Consider the following 22,302-nt stretch of genomic DNA (forward strand, 5'->3'; position numbering starts at 1 on the left):
GAGGGCGGCCGGAGGCTGCGTCGCCCGGCTGGGAGCGATGCAGCTTTCGCTCCGGTGTGGCCCCAGGACGGAGCTGCCCCGACGGTCCCGCTCCGCTCCGGCGCAGCGGGCGGGCGGCGAGGGGAAGGGACTGTTTGCTGTCAGCCGCTCCAGCGAGATGCTGCTGGTGCTTTACACCCTCTGGCCGGGTGGGTGCTGGTCCTGTGGCCCCAGAGGCCCCTGTCTGGTTTGGAAACCTGTGYGCGGAAGGACAGGGACCGGCGCTGGTCCGGGGTGGGGGCAGTGGTCCCTGGAGCAGGGCTGGTGGCTGTGTTGCTCATGGAGCGGAGGGGTGCGCTCAGGACCCATCTCTGCCCTCTCTCCCCACCCAGCACACTGGGGAGGATCTGTGCAGACTGGCTGCTCCCTCACAAAAGCCCCAGAGGGGCCTTGGTGGCTCAGGACTCCTTGCCCTGGGCAGTGGGGCTGGAGCCCCRTGTGAAGCCGTCCTGGGGTGCACAACTGCCCAGAGAGACCTGCTGCAAACAAGGCAATTCCCTTGCTTTAGCATTTTAATCCTCAGGCTTGGGGGCTGGCGTGGACCAGCTGGAGATGAGGGCTGCATGTAGTCCCAGCTCAAAGTGCTGTCTCCTGTTGGGACTCTGATTTGCAACTTTAATGTTGGTGTGGAGGGGAAAAAGCAGGCAAGCAGTTGCCTTTCTGAGTCGAGAACAGTCCATGTGTGCTCAGAAGCTGCCCTGGCTGTAAAAAGTGCTTCAAAATCCCCTCTTGTTTCCTAGAGTTCCCTCAGCACATGGTGGGGGACCAAACCCTGATCCCTCGCACAAGACGCTGCTTTGCACAGGGTCTTTTCTTGCCCGTTCACTAATGGGAACGTTGCCCCGTCTCCCTTATCTCAGCCCGTGGCACCACAACATTTATCTCGTCTCCGGTTCAGGGCAGCCAAGGAAGCAGCCAGCAGGCTAGCCAAGCCCCATCCACAAACGTAATTCATTGAAAAACGTCTGAGATTTGAGGGATTTTTGGAAGGGTTGTGGTTGGAACCAGAAGCACATGCCTGTGCGAGGGTATTCACAGCACGTTAGGTCCAACGCGGTCAGCGAGCACGGGAGCTCTGGCACGGGGGGCTGAGGTGAGGTCGCTGGTCTCCAGTCCCTCTTGTGGAGGGTCTCTCCATGCTAGTGAGGTGGCCAGGGGCTTTTCTGCAGGATGCAGCCCTGGCTTTGGTGGGAGGAGAGCTGGAACTGCTGCCCAAGGCTCAGGGCTTGCGCAGGAGAGCCTCACTGGCAGCAGCCGCTCGCGGAGGACAGCATGTGTTCAAASCCTTCTCTTTAGGAGGAAACTCAGTAAAGCATTTCAAATGTGAAATATCAACTGAGGGTGGCAGCTGCAAATACTCTTTAAGGCGAACTTGTTGTCAGAGCAGACCACGGATGGCAGTTGGTGTCTTATGGGGAGGCACAGCAGAAGTCGCTCTGTAAGAGCACAAGCGCCATCAGCAGAGCCTGAGGATGCTTCCTTCTAAATGAAGTGGTTTTACAAAGGCAGGAATGGCAGGCAGGCAATTCAGCACCCCTTTTGGGTACTCACTGGTCCTTGCAGCCTTATCCTTGGGAAGGCAGTGAGAAACTCACAGGCGTATAGGTGCGAGGTACAGGGGAGACCTGGGACACCTCCAACTGTGTTCATCAGAGGCTTTGCAGCTGCCCAGTTGTTCACAGCATGGGAAAGATGCAGTCCTTACTGCTCTTTTTTTTTTTTTTTTTTTTTTTTTAGGAAAATTGCTGCTTTTCTTTCTTTTGAATGTGCCCTGTGTTTGGTGCCCTGTGGTTCACATGTTGGGAGGTCTCTAATGAACTGCATAGTGAACCCTGTTTACACTCTCCATTGCTCTCATAATTTTTTAGTCCACCTTTATAGCCTCCTTACATGTCTCTTTCCCACAGTGAAGAGTCTTCGATACTTAGTTGTTCCCCCAAAACAAGCTACTCGAGGTCTTCCATCATCTTTGTGGCCCTTCTCTGAACCTTTTCCTGCTGTCCTGTGTCCTTTTGAGCTGAAGGCACTACAACAGCACTCTTCAAGTCGTGGGTGAACCACAGATTTGTATTATGCTATAATGTTCCTCTTTGCTTTCTTATCTTTTCTCCTACTTTCTCACACTGGATTTGCTTTTTTTCCAGTGCCACTGCACCGAYGTTTTCATGAACCTCTCATACACATCCATGTTCCTGCTCTTGAAAGATGACTTAGCTTATAGTCCCCATTTTACACATGGATTTAGGATTGTTTTCTCCCAGGGCATCATTTTATATTGTTCTCTGGGAACTTTCACCAGCCACTTTGCTGCCAGTCTAGCAAGACCCTCCTGCAGTGCTTCACAACCAGTCCTTGAGTGTTCAACACAGATGCTGCCTGACTGCGAACCCCCTCCCCCCACATTAAACAACAAGGTCCCAGCCCATGTTCCYGTAGGACTTCCCTCATGTAGCAAAACACACCTTTTATCCCTATTTTTTTTTATACCTTTTTCTAGCTGTTTCCCATCTCATTACCCATGAGACGACCTTTCCTCCTACAGCAGTACAGGGTGTTGCAGCTCCTGGCGAGGATCTTGTCAAAGCTCCTCTGGAAACCCAAGGGCTGGTATCTGCTGCGTCTCTCCAAGGCGCATGCTCGTTGGCTTCAGGGAGGGCCAATAGGTTTGTGAGGAATCGCTCCCTGCTGCCAAAGCTATGTTGACTCTTCTCCAATATACCATATTTGTGCATGTGTCCTCTAAGGCTGTCTATTACAGTTGCTACTAATTTGTCCATACAGGCATCAGACTTGCAGCTTTATAGCTCCTAGAAGCTCCTCTGCAATCCTTTTCCCCAAGTGGCACTATATTTGGCACCTCCCTGACCTCAGATACGGCAGCAGTGTTAAGAAAGACATTACCTGTCAGCACCTCCATCCTCCCTGGAGACCTTGGGCCTCCGTGGAGACCACCGTGCRGTTGGAGTACCTTGCCACATTTTGGCTACTCCTGCCACAACCCATCCTGCTGCCCAAAGCAGATCCTGCACAGAGAAAGGTTTTCCTGGGGAAACAGTCTCCAAGAATTTTCTGTGTGAAAGCTAACTAAAAGCAAATAAAAAATACATACTTCTTTTCAGCTGTAGCTTTAACTTCTTTGAACTTCTTTTTTTTTCTTTTGTTTTTAAGCCTGATCTCCTCTCGGCCCTCCTCTGGCAGCCTTCCTGCTCTTGATGTGTTTGAAAGAGTCCATATTTTCTTTTAATGCCTTTTGGAAGTTGTTTCTCAGACTTTTTCTTGGCTTGCTTGCTTATGTTTTTACACTTAACCTTCCATAGTTTATGGTCCTTTCAATTTTTCTCACTCCGACATAGTTTCAGGGGTTTTTTGAAGGATGCCTTTTTATTTATAGCTGCCTTCTCCTCCTGTTTAGCCTTTTCCAAAGCCTTGCCTAAAAGCCAGTAATGCGTCTTCTGGAGGGCTCCAGGATGGTGTCCTTGAGAAGTCCTCCCCTCCTGCTAACCCATGAGCCTGCTCGGCTGCCCCTTTGCGCTTCCTTTCAACAAACCTCCTCACTTCCATGTAGCACCCCCATTTCTCTTTGGAGCGCCGTGGTCAAGGATTTTTTGAGGACGTTGGACGCATTCCTGGCCCCAAGCCACTGCACGCTCCCGCAGCACCGGGAGCCAGGTCTGGGGGGAAGCTGGCCCAACGCGGCCACGGCGCTGCCCCTGAARGGGCTCTCCATGTCCTCGGAGGGACAGGGACGCACGGGACGTGCCGGCACCTCCGCACTGGAGACATCTCGGGCGGTGGGAGCATGGGGACCTCATCACCTTCACCTAAGGGCCCAGGCCAGACGCAAGTTTCCTTGGAAGCGCAAGCAAGGGAAATCGTCCCCGTAACGCTGACATTTACTGAGGAAACAGCGAGCAAACGGAGACTGCCCTTTTCCTCCTGGAAAACCGCAGACAGAGGGGACGCCCTCAGAAACGCCGGGATTTCCTGCGAAAGCAGCGGGGAGGGCAAGGTGCCGCAGCCGCCCGCGAGCAGCGGCCGCGAGAAAGCGCTCGGGGGCGAGCGCCAGGCGCGTCCCCCGGCATCAGCCCGCAGCCCGCACCGAGCGCGGAGGCGGCGCCGGCGGCTCGCGCGCCTCCCCGGCCGGCGCGCAGGCCGCGGCCGGCGCTCAAGAGGGGCCGGCACCAGGTCTCGCAAATTCCTCGGCAGAGCCTGCGTGGTGGAAAACAAAACACAGAGGCAGTTTTACAAGAAGAGGGGGAGAAACGARATAAATAAAAATAAAGGAATGGAAACGAAATAGCAGACATAGCAAGGGAAGGCACGTGAAAATAAACAGCGGCGAGCAGAAGAGCGAGGAGCCCCGAGGGCCCAGCCGCGGGGAGCCGGCGCAGCCTCCCACGGGTTTGCAGACCACCCGGCCGGGCGCCCGGGGGCTCCGGGCAAAGACGGGGCACGGGGGCTCGGGGCTCCCCCCGTATTCCTTCCCGGGGCTGAGGCCTGGGCACGCAGCTCGCTGCCTGCYGCGGGCCTGCCCCACCACGCGCCGCGCCGGTCCTCTCCAAGAGCACCGTTAACGCCGGTCCTCTCCGAGGAGGGCACCGCTCTCCCCGCCGATGGCTCCTGCTGGCTCGTCGCTGCAGAAACCACGCRCTGCGCAGACGCCTGCTAATTTGGCTCCGCGTGGGGATGATCTGATTAGCTCCGCCACAGATGGGGACCAAGCGGAGAGATCAAGATCAAGAGTCACCACTGATTCTGAGCGCCCRGCCAGCCGTGCCTCAAACCTGCACCTTCAGGGCATCGAGGGCTGTTTGCCACTGCAAAGCTGCTCAGCTCTGCACCTGGTCCTGGTGTTGGCCAAGCCAGCTCAAACATCTCGCTGAGTCTCCTCTGCTGCCAGTGTCCTGTAGGGCAGGGACCAGCTCTGCAAATGCTGCTTGGGATCTGCTGGTGGCCTGTCTCGTTACTTCTCCAGCCTCTTCCTCTGTCACATCCAGTCTGGGTGGTGGAGGCTGCAGGGTCTGCCCCAAGCACGCTGCAGCAAGGTCCCTCCCTGGCAGCAGCACGGGGCTCAGGGACAGCCAGGTCAGTGCCCTCCTCATCTGACCCACTCTTTTTGTCTCCTCTGCAGAGCCAAGGAGATCAAGACCAAGTTGGGCACGCTCCTCCAGAAGCCTGACTCGGCCATTGACCTCATCATCCCCTACCCGGAGAAGCCGGAGAAGCCTGCCAAAGCCCAGAAGTGAGTACTTCCCGTCTGACATGGCCAATGCCACTGGGTGAGCAAGGCAGAGGCCGCTGGAGCCGGCAGCGCCAGCAGAGCCGCGCGGCTGGGCCGGGCTGGGCTGCACAGCTCCCTGCGCTGCAGCATCCCTCGGTGGCTCAGCCCCCAGTGCTGGTGCCCTGCCCTGACTGTCCCAGGACACCGCCCCCAGCCCTGGCAGCTGCGTGCCGTGGGGAGGCATATCGCTTGCCAGCTGCTGGGAGGACTGTGTCGTTGTATCAGTGCCTTTAAGTGCTGTAAGGTGAGCTGGGAGCCTTGGGGCCCAAGGCAGGGACCTTCCCTCCCCGCCGGAGAGCAGAATACAGAGATAATCCACATCTGCTCCCTCCGGACCTGCAGCTCCAGCGGTCCTGGCTGCTTCGAGGAGGGCCAGCAAGTGCTTTCACATGGAGCATCCCCACGCCCTGTGGCGCTGGCGTTTTTCTGGCATGCAGACAGCACAGATTCAAGCCCTTTTGGAAAAAGGGGGAACTAACATCTAGCTACAGGTGGCCAGGGCAGGCATGGTAGGGTATTATGTAAAGGTGGCTCATGGCGCATTCCCCATGACCTGCGCTGGGTGCAGGCTCGGAGAACTACGTCACGGCAGCATGAGAGATGTCAGGCAGTATAGTGTTTTGGAAATCAGATTTCCCAGGGAAACTCAATTTACATTTGATGAGATTTCACGTTCATTTGATAAAAGTTACTCTAGAGGCGCAAGGCACTTAGACGTCTCTGAGTCATTTGCCTCAGGTTGTTGTGACGTTTCCGACCAGAAACTGTCGGCTTTGTTCAGCATCACTGCGCAGCAGCGGGGTGGTGGTTTCAGGCCGGCAGCGCGTGTCCCAGACCGCGGACATGTAGTTCCCTGGACATGCTGCTTTGCTCTAGGCGGTTCCACAGAGACCACACGTCCTTGCTTGGTTGTTTTCATCCTGATCCTCTGCTGTCCAGCACCAGGCTGGCTTAAGAGGAAAGCAAAGCAGAGGAGGAGATGATAGAGAGCCAGATGGTTTGGTCTGTAGGATTATCAGTTCAAAGGATTGAGCCATACATTAGAAAGCAAAATAAACCTTTAAAGGAAAATTTAGCTTAAATTTTAAAGCAGGACTCCTTCCTAGAGGTAGGATGATAGCCTCACCTAGGATTTTTCCAGCCTAACAGCAAGTCTGGCCATGGCAGACGCACCTGAGCCATGATGCTGGTTGCTCTTGTAGTGTCTCACAGCCCTGCTGCCACCCAAAGGCAGATGATGACTCTCTTGGAGATGAGCATTGGTCCCTGGGAGTTGCTTCCATCCCTTTAGGTGCCCCTAAGCAGAAAGGAGGTACAATGTTCTCACAGTAGCTAGTGCCATACGTACCTCCTGATTTGGGATGCCACCAACCCCCCCACATAGCACAGGAGAGCACATGGCACTTTTGGGCGCCCTCCTAGACAGCTGCCAGACCCAGCTGGGCTGTGCTTTGGGGTCTCTTTTTGCTCCACAGGTTTTTGGGGGTAGCAGGTTTCTCTGTCAGAGGCCCAGCAAGTTCCACACCTTTAGATAGGAACGTACATTTTATTTTTTCTCTCCCAGGAGGATCTTCATTGAGTTTCTATTTCTACTAAACGAAATCACAGCTTAAGTTTTCTGGTTGCATTCCCCCCAAACTCTTTCAGTCCAGGCAGTTAGTCTAAAACGATAACTTTCCAAAAAGAGATTGCCAGCATAAACCAGGAGGTTGAAATCACAACCCTCCGGTGAACGCGGGCGACCGCGTGCCGCCGGTGCTCGCTCTCCCGCTGGTCTGCGGGAAGCTGCCGCGCGCTTTCCAGGTGGCGGCTGCGCTACCGGTGAAACGCCTGCACGCTGCCCTGCCGACTGCCGCGGTGCCCGGCAAGAGCTGCCCGGGGCGCGGCAGGAGGGGGCGAGCAGCTGTTCGGCAGCGCCGTTTGCTCTCTGCCGTGGCCAGGATGCCTCTGCGAAGGAGACACATTCGTCCCCGTTATTTGTCCCTGCTGACAACCAGAGAGCGTATTCACTCCCGGCTAGCTGGAGGGGTTGTTTTCTCCTGCGTTTTGTTGTTGTGCAGCCCAGCTATCATTCATCAATGAGCATCTCTGTCTCAGTTAATATAGTCCCCGGGACATTCAGCTGCTACAAAAGTGAATTTAATTTCCAGGAAATCTGGATTCTTGGATTGTATCAGGCCACTACAGCTAGGTGCTTTTCCCTCACACTCACCTGGGGGTGAAGAGACAAGGGAAAGTTCTTGCAGGGAGAACATGAGTGCCTGGCTTGGGAAGGACGTGCATAAACTCCTTGGGCGTGGTGATGATCCTTGATGGCAAGTGTGAGCGTTTCAGGAGCTAGAAAACAAATAATCCTTCATCTTGGGCCCTTAAGGCTGGATGCTGCCAGGTTGATGACAAAAGGGCACCCGGTCGTCGTCACAAACATGCTCCCCGTTTTTCAACCTGATGATGGAAGCTTCACCGTGGTCCTCGCTTGGCACTTCCCACCCCACAGACCCGCCGTCATGCCCCGGCGGGGAGCCGCGCTGCCCCCCAAGCCTTTTCCTGGGGCAGCAACCCAAGAGGAGCAGAGCCATACACCATCCCGAGGCACCAGCAAGGCGCTGACTCACGCGGGAGCACGCGGAGAGCGGGATGGGGAAGAGCTACTCCTCCCCTAGTAGTTCTTATGCTGTTGTCTGTTTTTCTCCTGGCTGCTGAGCCCCGATTTGCTTTTTCCTTTGAGCTCTCCATCACTGACACCAGGACCTGGCCTGGGGGAGCCGTCGCTCAGGGGCTGCTCCGTGCAAGGACTCTTGGAGCGGCACGTAGGGAGGGAAGCGCAGCCCCGGGGCGACGTCTGGAGCCAGGCGAGGGCGAGCAGGGAAAGGGCAGCAGCCAAGGTATTTATTAGCTCTGCACAGCCCAGCAGCTCCGAGCGCGCCGGTGCCTCCGCGTGACCCTGCCTTCAGCTGCGCTGGGCGGCTGCAGCGCCCCGGGGCTCGCACGGCGCCCGCGCCCTCCGCTTCTCCCGTCCCCGGGCACGGAGCCGCTTCGTTTTGCGCTGTCGCGGCTCGCGAGCTGCTCGACGGCGGGACGCCGGCTCCCGGAGCAGCTCTGCGCCGAGCCCTGCCGCGGGCTCTCCCGCGCAGCCTGGCCGGGAGCGATGCGCTGGCTCGCCCTGGGCACAGCGGCCCCGGCAAAGGATGCACCGCTCACACGGCCTTCCAGCCCCAGAAGCTTGTCCCCAGCTCCGGCAGGACACGATCTAACAGAAATCCTCCCCCCGCAACACACGGAAAGCGCTCACAGTTTTCCCTTGCGAGGGAGCAGCGGGAGCGGGCGCCCTGCCCCGCCGCCGGCCGTGGGAACGGGCCGCAGGCCGTGGGAGCGGAGGGGACCTGCCCCCGGCCACGGCCCCGCGGGGACGCCCGGCCAAAACCATGCCGGCCTCCGCCCCCCGCCCCCCGCCCCGGGGAAGCGTCCATCCCCGCCGGGCCGGGACGCCCGCGTCCCGCTGGAGACGGGCTGCTCGAGCGCCTCGGCGCAGGGAGGCGCCGGGGAACCGCGGAGGGGTCAGAGGTGGGAGACGCTCGTCCCACCACCGAGACTCCGGCCGCCGCGGGAGGCTCGGGGACGCTTCCCAGCTGCGAAAAGTCAGTGAAAGCAAAGCGCTGGGCAAGGGCAGCGCGGCAAGCCCCGGCGCAGCCTCCCGGCCCCGTGCCGCACGGCTGAGCCTCCCCAGGAGAGGCCGCGGCACCGGCGCCGGCACGGCCCTCTGCTGCCCGGCGGCATCCTGCCTCCCCAGGCCCCCGTGCTGCAAGCATGGACTCCCCAGGTTTTTTTTCTTTCTTCCCTTCAGGCCATCGCCAGAGGAGGCTTTGCAGTGGCGCGATTCCCTGGAGAAGCTCCTGCAAAACACCTGTAAGTTCACATCATCACCCTGCCCTCCCGCACGTCAGCCCCGTGCCAGCCCGGGGCATTTTTCCGCTTTCCGAGACGAGTAGCGCGGTGCAGCACGTCCGCCGTTTCCCCAGGAGCCCAGAGGCGTTGCAGCTGCTGGTGCTTGCGGAGGGAGGAGCTGGCCCGGGAAAAGCCCTTTTGGGCCCCACACCACCCCTAGGGGACACCTAGGGCCCACCCCACTGCCACATGTGGCCCATCCTGAGCTTGGTCTGGTGCCCCCTGCCACCATGCTTGCCACCATTCCCTGCTCCCTGTCCATCCATCCCTGCCTGGTCCCCGGCGCTCAGCTGCGGCCCCGCGCTCCCCTGCAGACGGGCTGGCCAGCTTCAGCAGCTTCCTGCGCTCCGAGTTCAGCGAGGAGAACATCGAGTTCTGGGTCGCCTGCGAGGACTACAAGAAAACCAAGTCTCCTGAGAAGATGGCAGAGAAGGCCAAGAAGATCTACGAGGAGTTCATCCAGACGGAGGCACCTAAGGAGGTCAGTGCCCCAGGGATTGGGGGAGGGGGCAGCCCTGGGCTGGGTTCCCCCAGCTGTGCACTCAGCAGCTCCCTGGAGCTGCCTTCACTGGGCTAATGCCTGTTGTGGGAGCTTCCAGCACACCTCCAGCCCCCGCACCCCATGGAGGAACTGCCACCGGGCTGTTTACGCTGACATTAATCTTAGAGCCTAGCAGCTGTTACTGTAGTCTTCCCCACAAAGCTACTGACACTGCAGAAGAGACCTCATCTGTCACTACAGATTTGCACCCCCCAAATAAGCCAGACTGGTTCAGTCACTCCCCTCAATCTTTACCTGGCTGTTGGTGGGAGAAAGCAGGCCAGGGAGATGCCCATCATTCTTACACTCCCATCACAGGTGAATATTGACCACTTCACCAAAGCCATGACCATGAAGAACCTGGTGGAGCCATCAGTAAGCAGCTTTGACATAGCCCAGAAGAGGATCTTTGCCCTGATGGAGAAGGACTCCCTGCCCAGATTTGTGCGGTCGGAGTTTTATCAGGAGTTGATCAAGTAGCAACGTGGCCAGGCTGTGCGAGGCACTCCCCGAGTGATTCCACCGCTTCTGTCTGATTGCCTTCCCCTTCTCCTCTCGCTGCTTTGCTTTCTCAATAGCATGCAGGAGTGTTGCTAAACATCTCTCCCAGTGCTTTGGACTCCATCAGAGATGCCTGATGTCTCCTCTGTTACGGTCTCTGTCTTCTCTCATCATAAGACCAATTAGCAGAAACACCTGATGAACCTCTCCTGGACTTTAGGTGAGGGCACCGGAAGCAGCTGAGCAGCTGATCCTGGCTGTGATCCCACAGCAGCTGGAGCACGGGGGCCAGGGCCAGGGCCAGGGCCAGGGCCAGGGCCAGGGCCAGGCAGTACTTCCCTGGGGCTGCAACGCTCGTCTTCACTGGAGGTTTTCAGCTGCCAGCCTCTGCCTTGCAGGCCCCGTGTGAGTGCTGCTGGAGGAGTTCTGGGTGCTGGCCTAACCCAGACAAGCGGGGTTTCACCCAGGCAAACTGCCCTGCCTGCCCCTCCAGCCACTTCAGCCCCAGCGCACCGGTCCCCTGCGCGAATGTTTCTGCTGCAAACTCCTGCCACGTGCGTGCGCATGCCGCTGCCGGTCTGTGTTTGCGCGCGCAGGGTGAGGGCTGGTGCCCCCAGCTGCTCTGGGATCGTTGCTCCGACTCGGCTGTTTGTCTGAAGCTGCTGGGACATGGCCTGTGTTTTTCCCAGGTTTGCCCATGCCACTAGTTTGGCCCAGGTGCTTTCCCTCCTGGCAACTTTCCGGGCTGTCGCCGAGGCCCCGCTGGTTATTTGCCGTGTGCTCCCAACCCCGGCTAAGTCGGGCCGGTTTGCGGCCCCAGGGACCGGGGTAGCTCGTAGCCGAGCACTGGCAGCAGCCTGTCTTTGGAAAAGGGCGGCTGGGCAGATGCAGAGGGCCGAAGAGAAGGCAACAGGGAAGGGAGGGAGCCGTGAACCCGTGCCCCCAGCGCGCACCAGGCGAGCGGTGCAGCGGCACCTCGCCGAACGGCTCCTCCCGGGACCTGCCTGCCCGAGAGCCTGCTGGAGGCAGCAAGAGGGGTGGACCCGAACCTCTCCGCTCAAAACACTGGGACTGTTTAGCAAAGCAGGTCTCCTGCCTGCTCCAGCCGCTCGCGTTAGTTACTGAGCTCTTAATTTCCAGCCTGTCCCTGGTGCCTACGCACGGCCTCAAGCAGCACTGCCGAGGTGGCTGCCGGCGCACTTGGATGCATGCCTGGGGATGCTGCTGCCGCGGCTTCTCCTTCCAGCTGGGGCTCTCTCTGCAGCAGGCATGCCGAAGCGATACTTCTGCACACACCCAACCAAGAGCAATCGAGTAGTCCAGGGAGGAAAACCATGCTGGGGGAGAAAAAGGCTGCTGATTGCAACTGTTCAGATCCAATTCCTAAAAGAAAAAATACTATTGAAAGATGAAGAATAAAACCCTGTCTTCTTGAACAGATGGCAAACTCTGCTGAGTTTGTGAAGCCTGCTCTTCTCTCTTCAGTCTCCTCCAGTCTGCCCAGAGCAAGTGTTTTTTAAGGCTGTGTCTTAAAAAGACCAGTTCTTTGCAAATGATTCAAATCCAGCCCGCTTTGCTGACAGAAGGTATCACATCTGGCAATGGGGCGAAGGCATGCGTAAGAGGAAGCTGGGGTCTCATCTCCATCTCAGCCTGGAGAGTTCTCTGATGTGAACGTATTAAGTCCTTGGGGTCTGAAAGTGTCGTCCCTGGGATGAGCTTTTGTACAGCCACCACAGGGCCACGGCTTGCAGCGAGCACGCTGTGTGGACCCACCTGAGCAGCGGGCACTCCAACATATATATCTGAAATATCTGTGATTACGCTTCCAGGAGGCCTCTCAGACCAGCCACCCGCCCTCACACTGCTATACTCACACTACAAATCATGAGACTCCATGCAAAATGCAAGAACATAAACAATGGGTTTGCCAACCTCTTAAAGACTTAAAAAGTCTGATCAAAAACCCCAGCAGCCCCAAATATTTACATGTTGTCACTATGGTGATGAATAAAAATACATCTCTAGCTGCAGGAAGTGGCCTGCACTTTCCAGGCAGGGTTGGGGAGGCAGAGGAAAGATGAAGGAGATCCCAAATGCACTCTGCACGTGGGCTTTTTCTTCTTCCCAGCAAATGGCCTGGGAAAGTTGGTGTTAGAGCAGCAGTGGGTGATGCTCACGGGGCATTTCCCAAGGGCGAGCACAAAGTCAGCTTGGGCTGCCACAGATCAGCAGAGCTGCAGCGTGGCCAATGCCTGGCAAGAGGACCCCGAGCAGATAACACCTCTGCTGTGAGAAAGCGCAAGTCTACCCTTCAAAACAACAGGAGGTCTCTCTGGGCTGCCTGGAGCTGGTGTGGAACGAGCAAGAGGCAAGAGCAGGGCTTAGAGCAAGAGGGCAGCTGCTTCAGCAGCCACAACACGGGGTATTCCCTGTGAATATCCAGAGCCGGTGGGCTCTGCTGCGGTCCCGGCATCTTCACACAGTGGTATCACCATAACCTGGGTTCGGTGTGTTTATGCTCCTCGTTCATGGCTCTACTCATAGAAACGCAAAACCAAAAAGCTTCCTTGCAGAAAGACTCATGTATTTCACATTTACTTAATAGTTCAGCATGTATTTCAAGTTACTCTCATATTTTCACAGTTAAATACAATGCTAATACTGTAGACAGCTGGATTCTAGCAAACGTCCCCTGCTGAAGGGTGAATTGCTGCGCGTGAGACAAACCCGAGGTGTCACGAGCTGTAACAGTGCTGTGCGGGGCAGAGAGAAAGCGTCTTGTTACGTAGGTATGGAAAAGAAAGGTGGAGGCCAGAATCAGGAGAGGTGAAATAGCTTCTGCCGAGGTGTCAGCTGGAAGTGCTAACCGAGCATCAAACGTCAGGTGGAAAACGTTGCCCAGGAGGCTCAGACTCGCACGCGGGATGAACGCGCGGGCTCCGGGGCAGCCTCCTGAGGTCTGCGAGGAGCGCGTCCTCGGCCGAGTTCGGAGCGGCTCCCCGCGTGGGACGGCGGAGGCGCGTGCCGGGCAGCCCGCTCYGGGGTGCGCCGCGGCGCTCAGCGGGGCCCGACGCGGCCGTGGCTCACGGGAGCGCGGTGCGGAGGGCGGCTGAGTTGTGTTGGGGCAGCATGCGTGTTTGGCTGATCGGGCGGCAGCGGCTGCATCTCCCCGGCCACTGAGCTGTCTGAAGGCCAAGAAACATTTATTGTAGGGTCAACACCAATTACCATACTTCTAGTAAGAAATATTTCATATATTTTGTCACTCTTGCTCTTATCAAATTAGACGTATGTATGAGCACCAGACACATACTGTTACCTAGCCATAGCATCACGGACATATATAAGCACACACACACCCTACTCCTGACATCGGCACYGTGATCTCCAGCGAGGCACTGATTCAAAGTGCAGAGCGGTCGGCTAGGGCTTCAGGTCTGTCGCGGGGACGAGCCTGAGTGGATTTAGCACATCCCCCTCGGCCTTCCCTGGGGTGAAAATGAACACRCATCTCCCCGAGAAATAGCCTCTGCGCCCTTAGCCCGTGCCCGCCGCTGCAGAGCCATGGGGCAACCCTGACCAAGCAGGCGCAGGCGGTGAGTCTCGTGCTCCCCATGCAGCCGGGGGTCCCTGCCTCGCTGCCGTGGGGCAAGGCAACCCCATGCCGCAGCACGGCGGTCCCTGATGCCCGGCGTTGTGTGTCCCCAGCTCCCAGCCGGGGCCACGGAGAGGCGAGCTCCCCGCTGCGGCTCGGCACCACTCGCTCGCTGCTTCTTTCCTTTCCACCCTGGGCGTTATTTACTGTGTGTTACCTGGTTAATTTGGCAACCCCAACCTCCCCGGCCTGCCAAGGCTCCCTGCATGCTGACAGCGGAACGACCTACCCACCCCAGCCTCGGTGGCTGCGGCACCGTGAGACAGCGGTGGGAGCTGCCGCGCGTGAGGCTGAGCGAGTCCGAGCACCCGCCCAGACCCACTTCCCACCTTGGCCGCTTGTAGAAGTGTCCCAGCTGGAGGGTGCTGAATGCCACAGCCAGGGATCTGACCGTGGCCACCCGACACAACTGAGTAGTCATTTTTTAGTCTGAAGCTCTCCCGTGTGAGGTCYACTAGCAAGATTTCCATCGCATGGTGAAGACGTGGAGCGTTGGGGTGGTTGTGTTAACTCATATTCCTGTACCACTCAGTAATCCATATATAAACATATTTCTACTACTATCTTGATGGACTGTTTATTTATTTTGTCTCTTTGCAGTAAGGTGCAACATTTATTCACTGCCCCAGGGGACTGAGTAAGAGCCAGCCCTTTTCACCCTGCACCCACGCTGCCTTCAGCCAGCAGCTCCACGCAGCTGAACTAAAATGTGGCTCCTCTGGAGCTCTGGCCAGGAAAATGTCCTCTTGAGCTAGGGGGAAAGGCTCCCCCGAGGTTTCCCTGGCATGGAGCAGGACAGGCTCTGCTTGTGCCGGCTGCGGTGCGGCACCACTCCTCGGAGGGGGCTGCAGCTGGGTTCCCCTCCACCGAATATAACTGAAATATCAGAAATAAGTGAAAGGGACTGGGTTCCTCTGAACCCAGGGTACCTGAGAGATATAATGGCTCTTTCCCTTTCCATGTTTTAAAACAATCTTGGAGTGAAGCCATTTGTAAAATGACTTTTTAAAGTAAGCTGAGTCAGTGAGTTGTATCTGTGCACATTCTTTGGTTCACAGAACAGTATCTTAAAAGAGACTAATGCACGTATCTTTTATTTAGAATGCATTTGTCCTTATTTAAGTATCGATACATTTTTTTCAAGCGTTATCAGGAGTTCCCAGTACCACAGGAAAATAAAATAAAGCCACGTGCTTGGCAAGTTCAGAGCTGAGTGAGATCCTTAGCAAGCCTCTCCATCTCCTCCTAGCTCAACATGCAAGCTACTATGTTTCAATATGAGCTAATAAATACAAAATAAGCAAGTACTAAAAAAGATGTTTCTTYGTGAGCCTGGAAGTGCCTACTGTAAAAACCACAACCTTCTCCTACCATGACAAAACCCTGGTGTGACAAGACTGGGATGCAGAGTGAGGAATACACAGTTGTTAGAGCAGCTCTATCCAAGCTAGGGAAAGATCAAGCACTGAGGAGAGCAGGACCCACTGCTCTCCAGCTGCTCACTGGAAATGCCTGGTATCTCCAGCCCAWGACAGCAAGCTCAGCATTTATTCCTTCTGCCTCCAAGTGCAGGTCAGCGTCAGGTCCCAAGGCACCTGAGTGAAAGCCAAATCTAAACATAGTGATTAAAAAATATATTGCCCTCTGGCCAAGCCCAGGATTAGTAAGGAGACTGACAAATGTGTCAATCTCTTACCATCTTCAGGCAAAAAAACGAGTAACGCTACTACCGAACTACAGACTCACATAAAAAGTATTCAGTATCAAGCATTCTCAAGCATGTCCTCTTCTTCTCAGCTAGTGCAGTAGCGATCCTGTCCCACTCACAAACTGCTTCAGACAAGCCAAAGCAGGCAAATATAAATTCAGATGCTCCTCCCAGAGTTAGTAACATACACTTGCCAATACAGACTTGCCAGTCTGGCAGAGAAGGAAACATTTCTACCCTGCTTGGTCATGGTATTAGGAAGGTCTCTTTAATCTGAGAGCATGAAAGATACAATTATTACTGAAGGAATGAACCTTTCCCAATAAGAGCTCTTGTAGTCCTAGGAAAGATCCTTGGCCAGCATAAATTAGATACTACAGCGGGAAAAGCACCCATGGAGGAGGCCTTTCATACAATTTTGGCTGTAATGATCAAGGGATGCTGTTAGTCTGGAAAGTTTTGGTGTCCCTTTTAAGAAAGGGTAGGAGTGGTTCCTAAGTCTGACTAGCATATGCAACACATCCTGAACTCTGTGCAAATACTACTGAAAGCCTGGATACTTACGAGCTATATGAACAGCTAAGGTACAGAGAAAGTCCTTTTTATCTAAGCTTTTGTGATTATAAAAGGGGAGATCGCAGTCTCCAACACTTCCCTTGRCTTCCTCTTCCCCCTGCTCCTTTCTAGGTGTCTCATTGCAACATTGCACATCCGGACCCTTTGTGATTAGTGCTAGGTTTGAGTGAGTGCACCTCYTTCTGACAGCACCAGCCCACCCGGGCTCGCAATGCATATCAAAAACACAGCAGACACACAATGATTTCACCCAGCTTTCATGTCGAACAGACTCCARGGCTCCTACACAGATGGAGTCACAGGAGGGTTTGCTACACAAACAGAGCCTGGCTTGGGTTACAAATGCTGACTGTTGCATGACATGGAACACAACTGGGATATTAGACAGCTACTGGAGACAGCTCTGTTGCTTCATGCCAATGAATGCTTTTGCTGCCATATATTCCTGCAAGAGCCCTGCCTGCTCCTGGCTTGCTACAGGTTCAGGCACACTGAGAGACRATGTTAGAGTTGCAGTCTAAGGTGTGAACATGGCTTCTTTTGCAGTTTTCAGGCCCACAGCCAACAGCAGGTGGGCTCACCAAGTCCAGGTAGAAGTGGGACTTGAGGAAACGGCGGTAAGAATCCTTCTCCATGAGGATAAATATTTTTCTCTGAGCCTCATCAAAGCAGGACAGTGTAGGCTCCAGCACATTCCGGCTTGTCTTGTCCCGTGTGCATGAATCCAGGTTCACCTGCAGGCAAGAGGGACAGCATAAATAGCATCTGTCCCAGAAGCAGCTAGCATAGGTAAGGGAGAATCCAATCCTCACCAAGTAAGCTTAAGCTCTTCTTGAGGGGCAGTTGTCTGAAATGGCCATTTGACATTGTGCAGCCTTGGGAGAATCTGTGCAGTCAGCCACCAGGGACTGGCACACATGCCTCTGGGTGCGATCAGCCAGTAAACTCAAGTAATTGCACAGGAGCAGCCAGAATACTGGAGAATCTTATTCTTCTAAGGCTTTTCCCACCTGAATATGTGGGACAGCCATGTGGTCGTTAACTGAACACCCTTTCACGCTGTCCAAGTTTAATTTTTAAGTAATACAAATAGCATCATTCCCTTGCTAATGAGAAGACAAGCAGCACCCTTCAACTTCTGTGACACTACCAAACCCCTGCTTCCCCGTGTTTCTCACCTGGTTGAGGATTTGGCGTGATGCCTATGCCCAGGAATATTCTCTAAGAGATGGTGCACATACCTCTTTCGTTGCCTGCACAGAGATGAACTCATCGTAGATCTTTCTAGCCTTGGGGCTGAGCTTGGCTGGTGACTTGGTTTTCTTGTAGTCCTCACAACTGACCCAGAACTCAATGTTTTCTTCACTGTACTCAGATTTGAGAAAAGCCCGGAAAGCAGCCAGTCCTCCTATAGATTGTTTAGAAGAAACCAGAGCAGGTCAGACTGATAGTTCCTGTGACTGGAAGTGCCTGTGAACTCCAACACCTCGGAAAACAGCAATGCTGGGTTCTCCCTCCTAGAGCTGAATGAGCAACTCCCCTGCTGCAGGCAGCCAGAGACGCTTGTCTGCCTCCACAGCAATTGCTTGTGCAAGCCGAGGGAAGGTGGAATTCAGACAGGCCCCAAAGGGATGTCATGCGTGGGTCCTCAGCTGCCTACTCCCAAACAGTGACCTTTAGTGACACAGCCAGGAGAACACACGCAAATCATATGTACCCCAGAAGCCCTGAGAAGACAGCTAACACAGACTGCAGAGTCTCAGGCCATGGGAACAGTGTGAAGGAAACCTCAAGGACATAAGTTTAGCCTGGAACTGATGGGAAGACAGACTCCCATGGGCTCAGCTGGAAACAGTTTCTCCACTCTCTGGCTCGTTTAACCCGCTGTGTGGTGCAGTTTTGGTGCCCCTGAGATCAGCTTGCACAAGGACTAAAACAGGGCACTCAGGAGACCACTGTCTGGGGAGGAGGGAGGGAGGAAGGGAAACAAGTGTGGCACCACTGTGACCACCACAGCAGGCAGCGTGCAAAGTGGAAGTGAGAGGGGAAGCAAGATGGACTAAGCACACCTGTTTGCAGGAGCGTTGCTGACTGCTGAGCAGCCACGCAACTTGGATTTAGTTCAACAGGTTCTCTTCTCTTGTGCATACAGTAGAAAGGGTCAGTAGCTGAACTCAGCTCAGCTGCTGAAGTAGTAAGAGATCTCTTCTCAGCAAGCCAGAGGACAGCATAGGAGCCTGCAGAGTTGCCCCATAGAGCCATAGGTATAGGGTCTTTCCTTTTCTAATTGCCCTCACAAAAGGAACAGCTTACTAGTAGGCTGAGGCCCTGTTCACAATCAGACATGCTTCATCATTCCTCCCAGTGACCCAGGAGACCAAAGGAGTTACTGTATGCTGCCAGGAGACAAAAGATAACATGTCTCATGCCACCTCCAGCGACTGCTCAGCATGCTGACTCCCCCTCAACATCTCTAGCAGAAGGGCTCTCTCTACTTACTGTCATGATGGATCAAGTTTTCCAAAGAGTCTGCCCACTTTCTGACTTCCTCTTGGCTAACCCTAAAAGGAAACAAAGGAAGATATATAGAGAAGGTTTAAGGGGAGTACAGAAAGGATAGATTTGGGTTTTTTGTTCAGTACCATTACAGAGTCTCTTTCCATAATTGTTCAAAGGCATACATGCGAGACCAAGAAGGAAATGTCTACCTGGTTTACAGGGGACCTCTGGGAATCCCAGAAATTCCAGTTTGCATTTCCAGTCACCAGCCAGAGGCTGGAAAGGAATTTTTCTAGAAAAATAGTTGGGAACTCTATTTTGTTGGCTGGCTGCATCTTTCTCTGGGGTATGGAGCTGAGATCACTCTTTCAGGTCACATCAGTGAGCTCCAAAGAGAATCAAAGCCGATTTCTTTTAATTTGTCAGAGTAACACTAGTTATAGAGAAAAGAGGGAAATGAGGGAACTACCATACCACATTTGCACACCCTGCATTAATCTCCCTACCACAGAGAGGTGGTAAGGGGGCATTCTAGGGCTTATCTGTTCTAGGGACATGTCTTGGCCTTTAGAATTCTCCTTAGAGAAAACAACATCTGCTTACACCTCAGTGACAGAAGTGATACCTTGACAGGCTGCTCTATTTTTTTTTGTGCCAATAACTCTGTGCAGCTGCGTGGACCATTGCACAAATCTGTCTAAAGAACCAGTGCTGCTGATTCTGAATTACGTGAATTCACACTAGGTCTTGTGATCACCTTGTTCCCCTGCGCAGGAGACTGCACAAATCTTTCCATACACGCACATGCTTTGAATCACTGGAATGTTGGTGGGAAGGGATCTCGGGAAGTATTTAGACCAACCTTCTCCTTGGAAAGGGACTGTCATCAATACTTGAGAACTATTGCCCACACTAGAGTCAAACATACACGCCTTCAGCACGTACTGGAAAGCAGTAGCAGCAGAAATGCTAATGAAGTTCAGCTTACTGAAGTAATAAGCAAGCATCCTGTAGCCATCCTGGGCTTAACTACATAGCCACATTTGCTCTTACCTCTGAGTAGGAGATATTTTCTCCTTCTTGCCCTGGGAAGAGCTGTAGTCACAGGAATCTGACTTCTGCAGCAAGAAGCCCAGACGATGTTTCATATCTTTGGCACTGAAAAAAATAATTCCAGAATGAAATGAAGATAATGTTTTAAAACTCTTCCTGCAGCCTCTTCACCCACTATAAGTACTTTCAGAGATACTCTGTGACACAAATGCAGGTTGCTGTCAGTGATTCCAGTGCTGACATGTCACTCTTCATAGTTTGTACTTCTGTTAAGCATCAGAGTCAAATAAAAGTAATTTCTCACTTTCAACAGCACAACCTTCTTGTTGAGAAGGTCATCAGCCTGTGGGAAGTGACAGCAAAAGGGGAGAAGCTCCTATCGTTCGTTAGCAGTAAAAAGACTGCGATAGATAGGTACCATAATTCTGTAAATGTGACATCTCTCTCTGAATTGATTTGCCCAGCTACCAAATGGCTGTTTTTAATACACTTACCAATCCACCCCTATAGCCCCTGCCTTCTCCACAACTCATCACTGGGCTGCACAGGCAACCGTGCCCTCCCAGGCCACCCCACGAAGCAGCTGTCTGTGACCCAGAGGGAAGGAAGCAATGGGCTAGGAGCAGGATTACATATGGTGAGATCAGGAGATGAGACCAGATCTTCACTAGATCCAGCCCACACTTTGATTGCAAGTTATTCCTTTCTTCTACAGCGAGCTCCTAAGAGGATGCATGCTTAACTTTGTTCTGCTTTTCAGCATGCTCAGGACCAGTGCAGCCAGTGATGGGCTGCACAATAAAAATATGCAACTGATATTGGTCTCAGCACCTTTCAGGATTGCTTTCAATTTAAGAAGGATGGTGGTAGTTAATCAATCCTGCTTGCTCAGCATTGTGAGCCACAGCCTGCCTCAGGGTGCAACACTGGTATAAGCAGGAAATTCTTCTCTTGCTTCTCATATCAGAGCTTAGAAAAGACCAGGAGTATGTGCTGTAAGGCTGAGTCCTGGCAGCTGCTTGGCCTCCCAGTACTGCTTTTTGCTCCACTAGTAGAACTCTTTCAGCAGTCTAAGATGTATCTTATCCCACTGCTTGCCTATTCTCATAAATGTTTTCTTAACAACTTGAGCAGACTCAGTTCTATTTCAGCAGTACTAAGGTGAGAGTGAAGAAACTCACAATTTCTCTAATGCAAGGCTCTTATGACCAGGACAAATCTAGGCCCTGACCAGGCAGAAGCAGGGAGCTGAGGATGCGCTAGCTCTGCAGTGCCAGACTCACTGTGATGCCAGCTGCCACAAGAAGAGTAAGACCACCCTGCTTCTGCAGGAGGAAGGCAGCAGAAGGGAACAAGTCACTGCCATTTGCAGTGACTTCTGCAACTTTCTGAGAGATGGAAAATCCTGAGGATACCTGGACAGAGTTAAAAGATGTCATTTTTTTTTCCTGTGGATTTTTTAAAATGCTCTTTTTTCCCTAAGTTTTCTGTTTTTTTTTTTTTTTTTTTTTTAGGGGGGGGGGGTTTTTTTTTTTTCAGCACATTTTTCAAACTGACCACAAGCAAGGATTATTTTTCCCAGATGAGAGCATACCAGGGTACAGTCGGACCTGGCACCACTCGATTTCACAGTGGGAGCACAACCCAGCCTGACCCAGGCCACACCAACCACTACTGCATGCCAGGGGACAGCTCAGGTCAGGCCCACACTGGCCCCTCAGTACTGTGCACTGGGGGGTACAGCCTGACCCCACTGCAACCCCACGCCGGCTGCTGCCGCACCCAGGGCCACAGCACCATGGTACCCTGGGCCAGCCCACACCCTGCTCTGCCTGCTGGCACCCAGGTGCCTGTAAACAAGTCATCAGTCTTGCCAAGCTCAGCTCCTGCATTTGGGCTGGGTTTGGGGGAACAATTCTCCATTTTTGTGAAATCCGTCCACCTTGCTTTCCCCTTAAAATCAAGAAAAGCAAATTGCCTCCACTCACTAGAGAAAGAGGGTTCAAAGGAAAAAAGGAGTGCAAAGGCAGCAGCAGAAGCAGAGGGCAGTGAGATTAAAATACAGCACCGCTGAGAGCTGCTTGTTTTGCTGATAGGAAGGGTGGGTTTAGAGTTCCTACAGGTACAAAAAGGTATAAAAAAAGCTACAAAATTTAAATGCACAAAACCTTTATGCAATTCTGTTTCCAACTGATAGAAAAAAAAAGCCTGAAAACAAATCATTTGTATCTAATCTTACAGAAGAATCGGAGCCAAGCCTGCCACTCCTGTTTCAGACATAAAATGCAATACATCAGCATATCTCCAGACTAACAAGACCATAACARATGCTCAGAAACAAACAGTACCTTTTCAAGCATGTGGCTGGCAGTGCAGCGAGTCCCTTGCACATCTTGCTCCAAAGGTCAGCTCTGTATTCCGGGGAAAAAAAAATACAGGAGGTGATAGAGGCTGCGTGAGGGTCCTTTGCTGGCTGCAGAATTCAGTCTTTTCTCTAAGCC

General features: G+C 53.8%; 2 protein-coding genes across 2 annotated transcripts in view; one reads left to right on the top strand and one right to left on the bottom strand.

Moving 5' to 3' along the window:
• RGS5 (regulator of G protein signaling 5) overlaps positions 1–14,528 on the top strand; it is a 14,872-nt gene extending 344 nt beyond the window's left edge. Inside the window, exons 2-5 of the mRNA XM_085303189.1 lie at positions 5,171–5,281; positions 9,165–9,226; positions 9,580–9,746; positions 10,125–14,528. Coding sequence (XP_085159315.1) covers positions 5,171–5,281; positions 9,165–9,226; positions 9,580–9,746; positions 10,125–10,286 — 502 coding nt within the window. The 3' untranslated portion in view covers positions 10,287–14,528. The remainder of the gene's footprint in view (positions 1–5,170; positions 5,282–9,164; positions 9,227–9,579; positions 9,747–10,124) is intronic.
• Positions 14,529–16,489: 1,961 nt separating this feature from the next.
• Positions 16,490–22,283, bottom strand: RGS4 (regulator of G protein signaling 4). Its single transcript, XM_085303190.1, has 5 exons — positions 22,150–22,283; positions 19,802–19,906; positions 18,749–18,810; positions 17,491–17,657; positions 16,490–16,983 (listed from the first exon to the last, which is right to left on the bottom strand). The coding sequence occupies exons 1-5, from the start codon at positions 22,191–22,193 to the stop codon at positions 16,732–16,734; spliced, it is 630 nt and encodes a 209-aa protein (XP_085159316.1). The 5' UTR covers positions 22,194–22,283; the 3' UTR covers positions 16,490–16,731.
• Between the last annotated feature and the right edge of the window lie 19 nt (positions 22,284–22,302).

Source organism: Rhea americana, unplaced genomic scaffold (genome assembly GCF_003343005.1).
Source record: "Rhea americana isolate MKP2758 unplaced genomic scaffold, rheAme1 scaffold_198, whole genome shotgun sequence".
In the NCBI taxonomy this organism is placed as follows: domain Eukaryota; kingdom Metazoa; phylum Chordata; class Aves; order Rheiformes; family Rheidae; genus Rhea; species Rhea americana.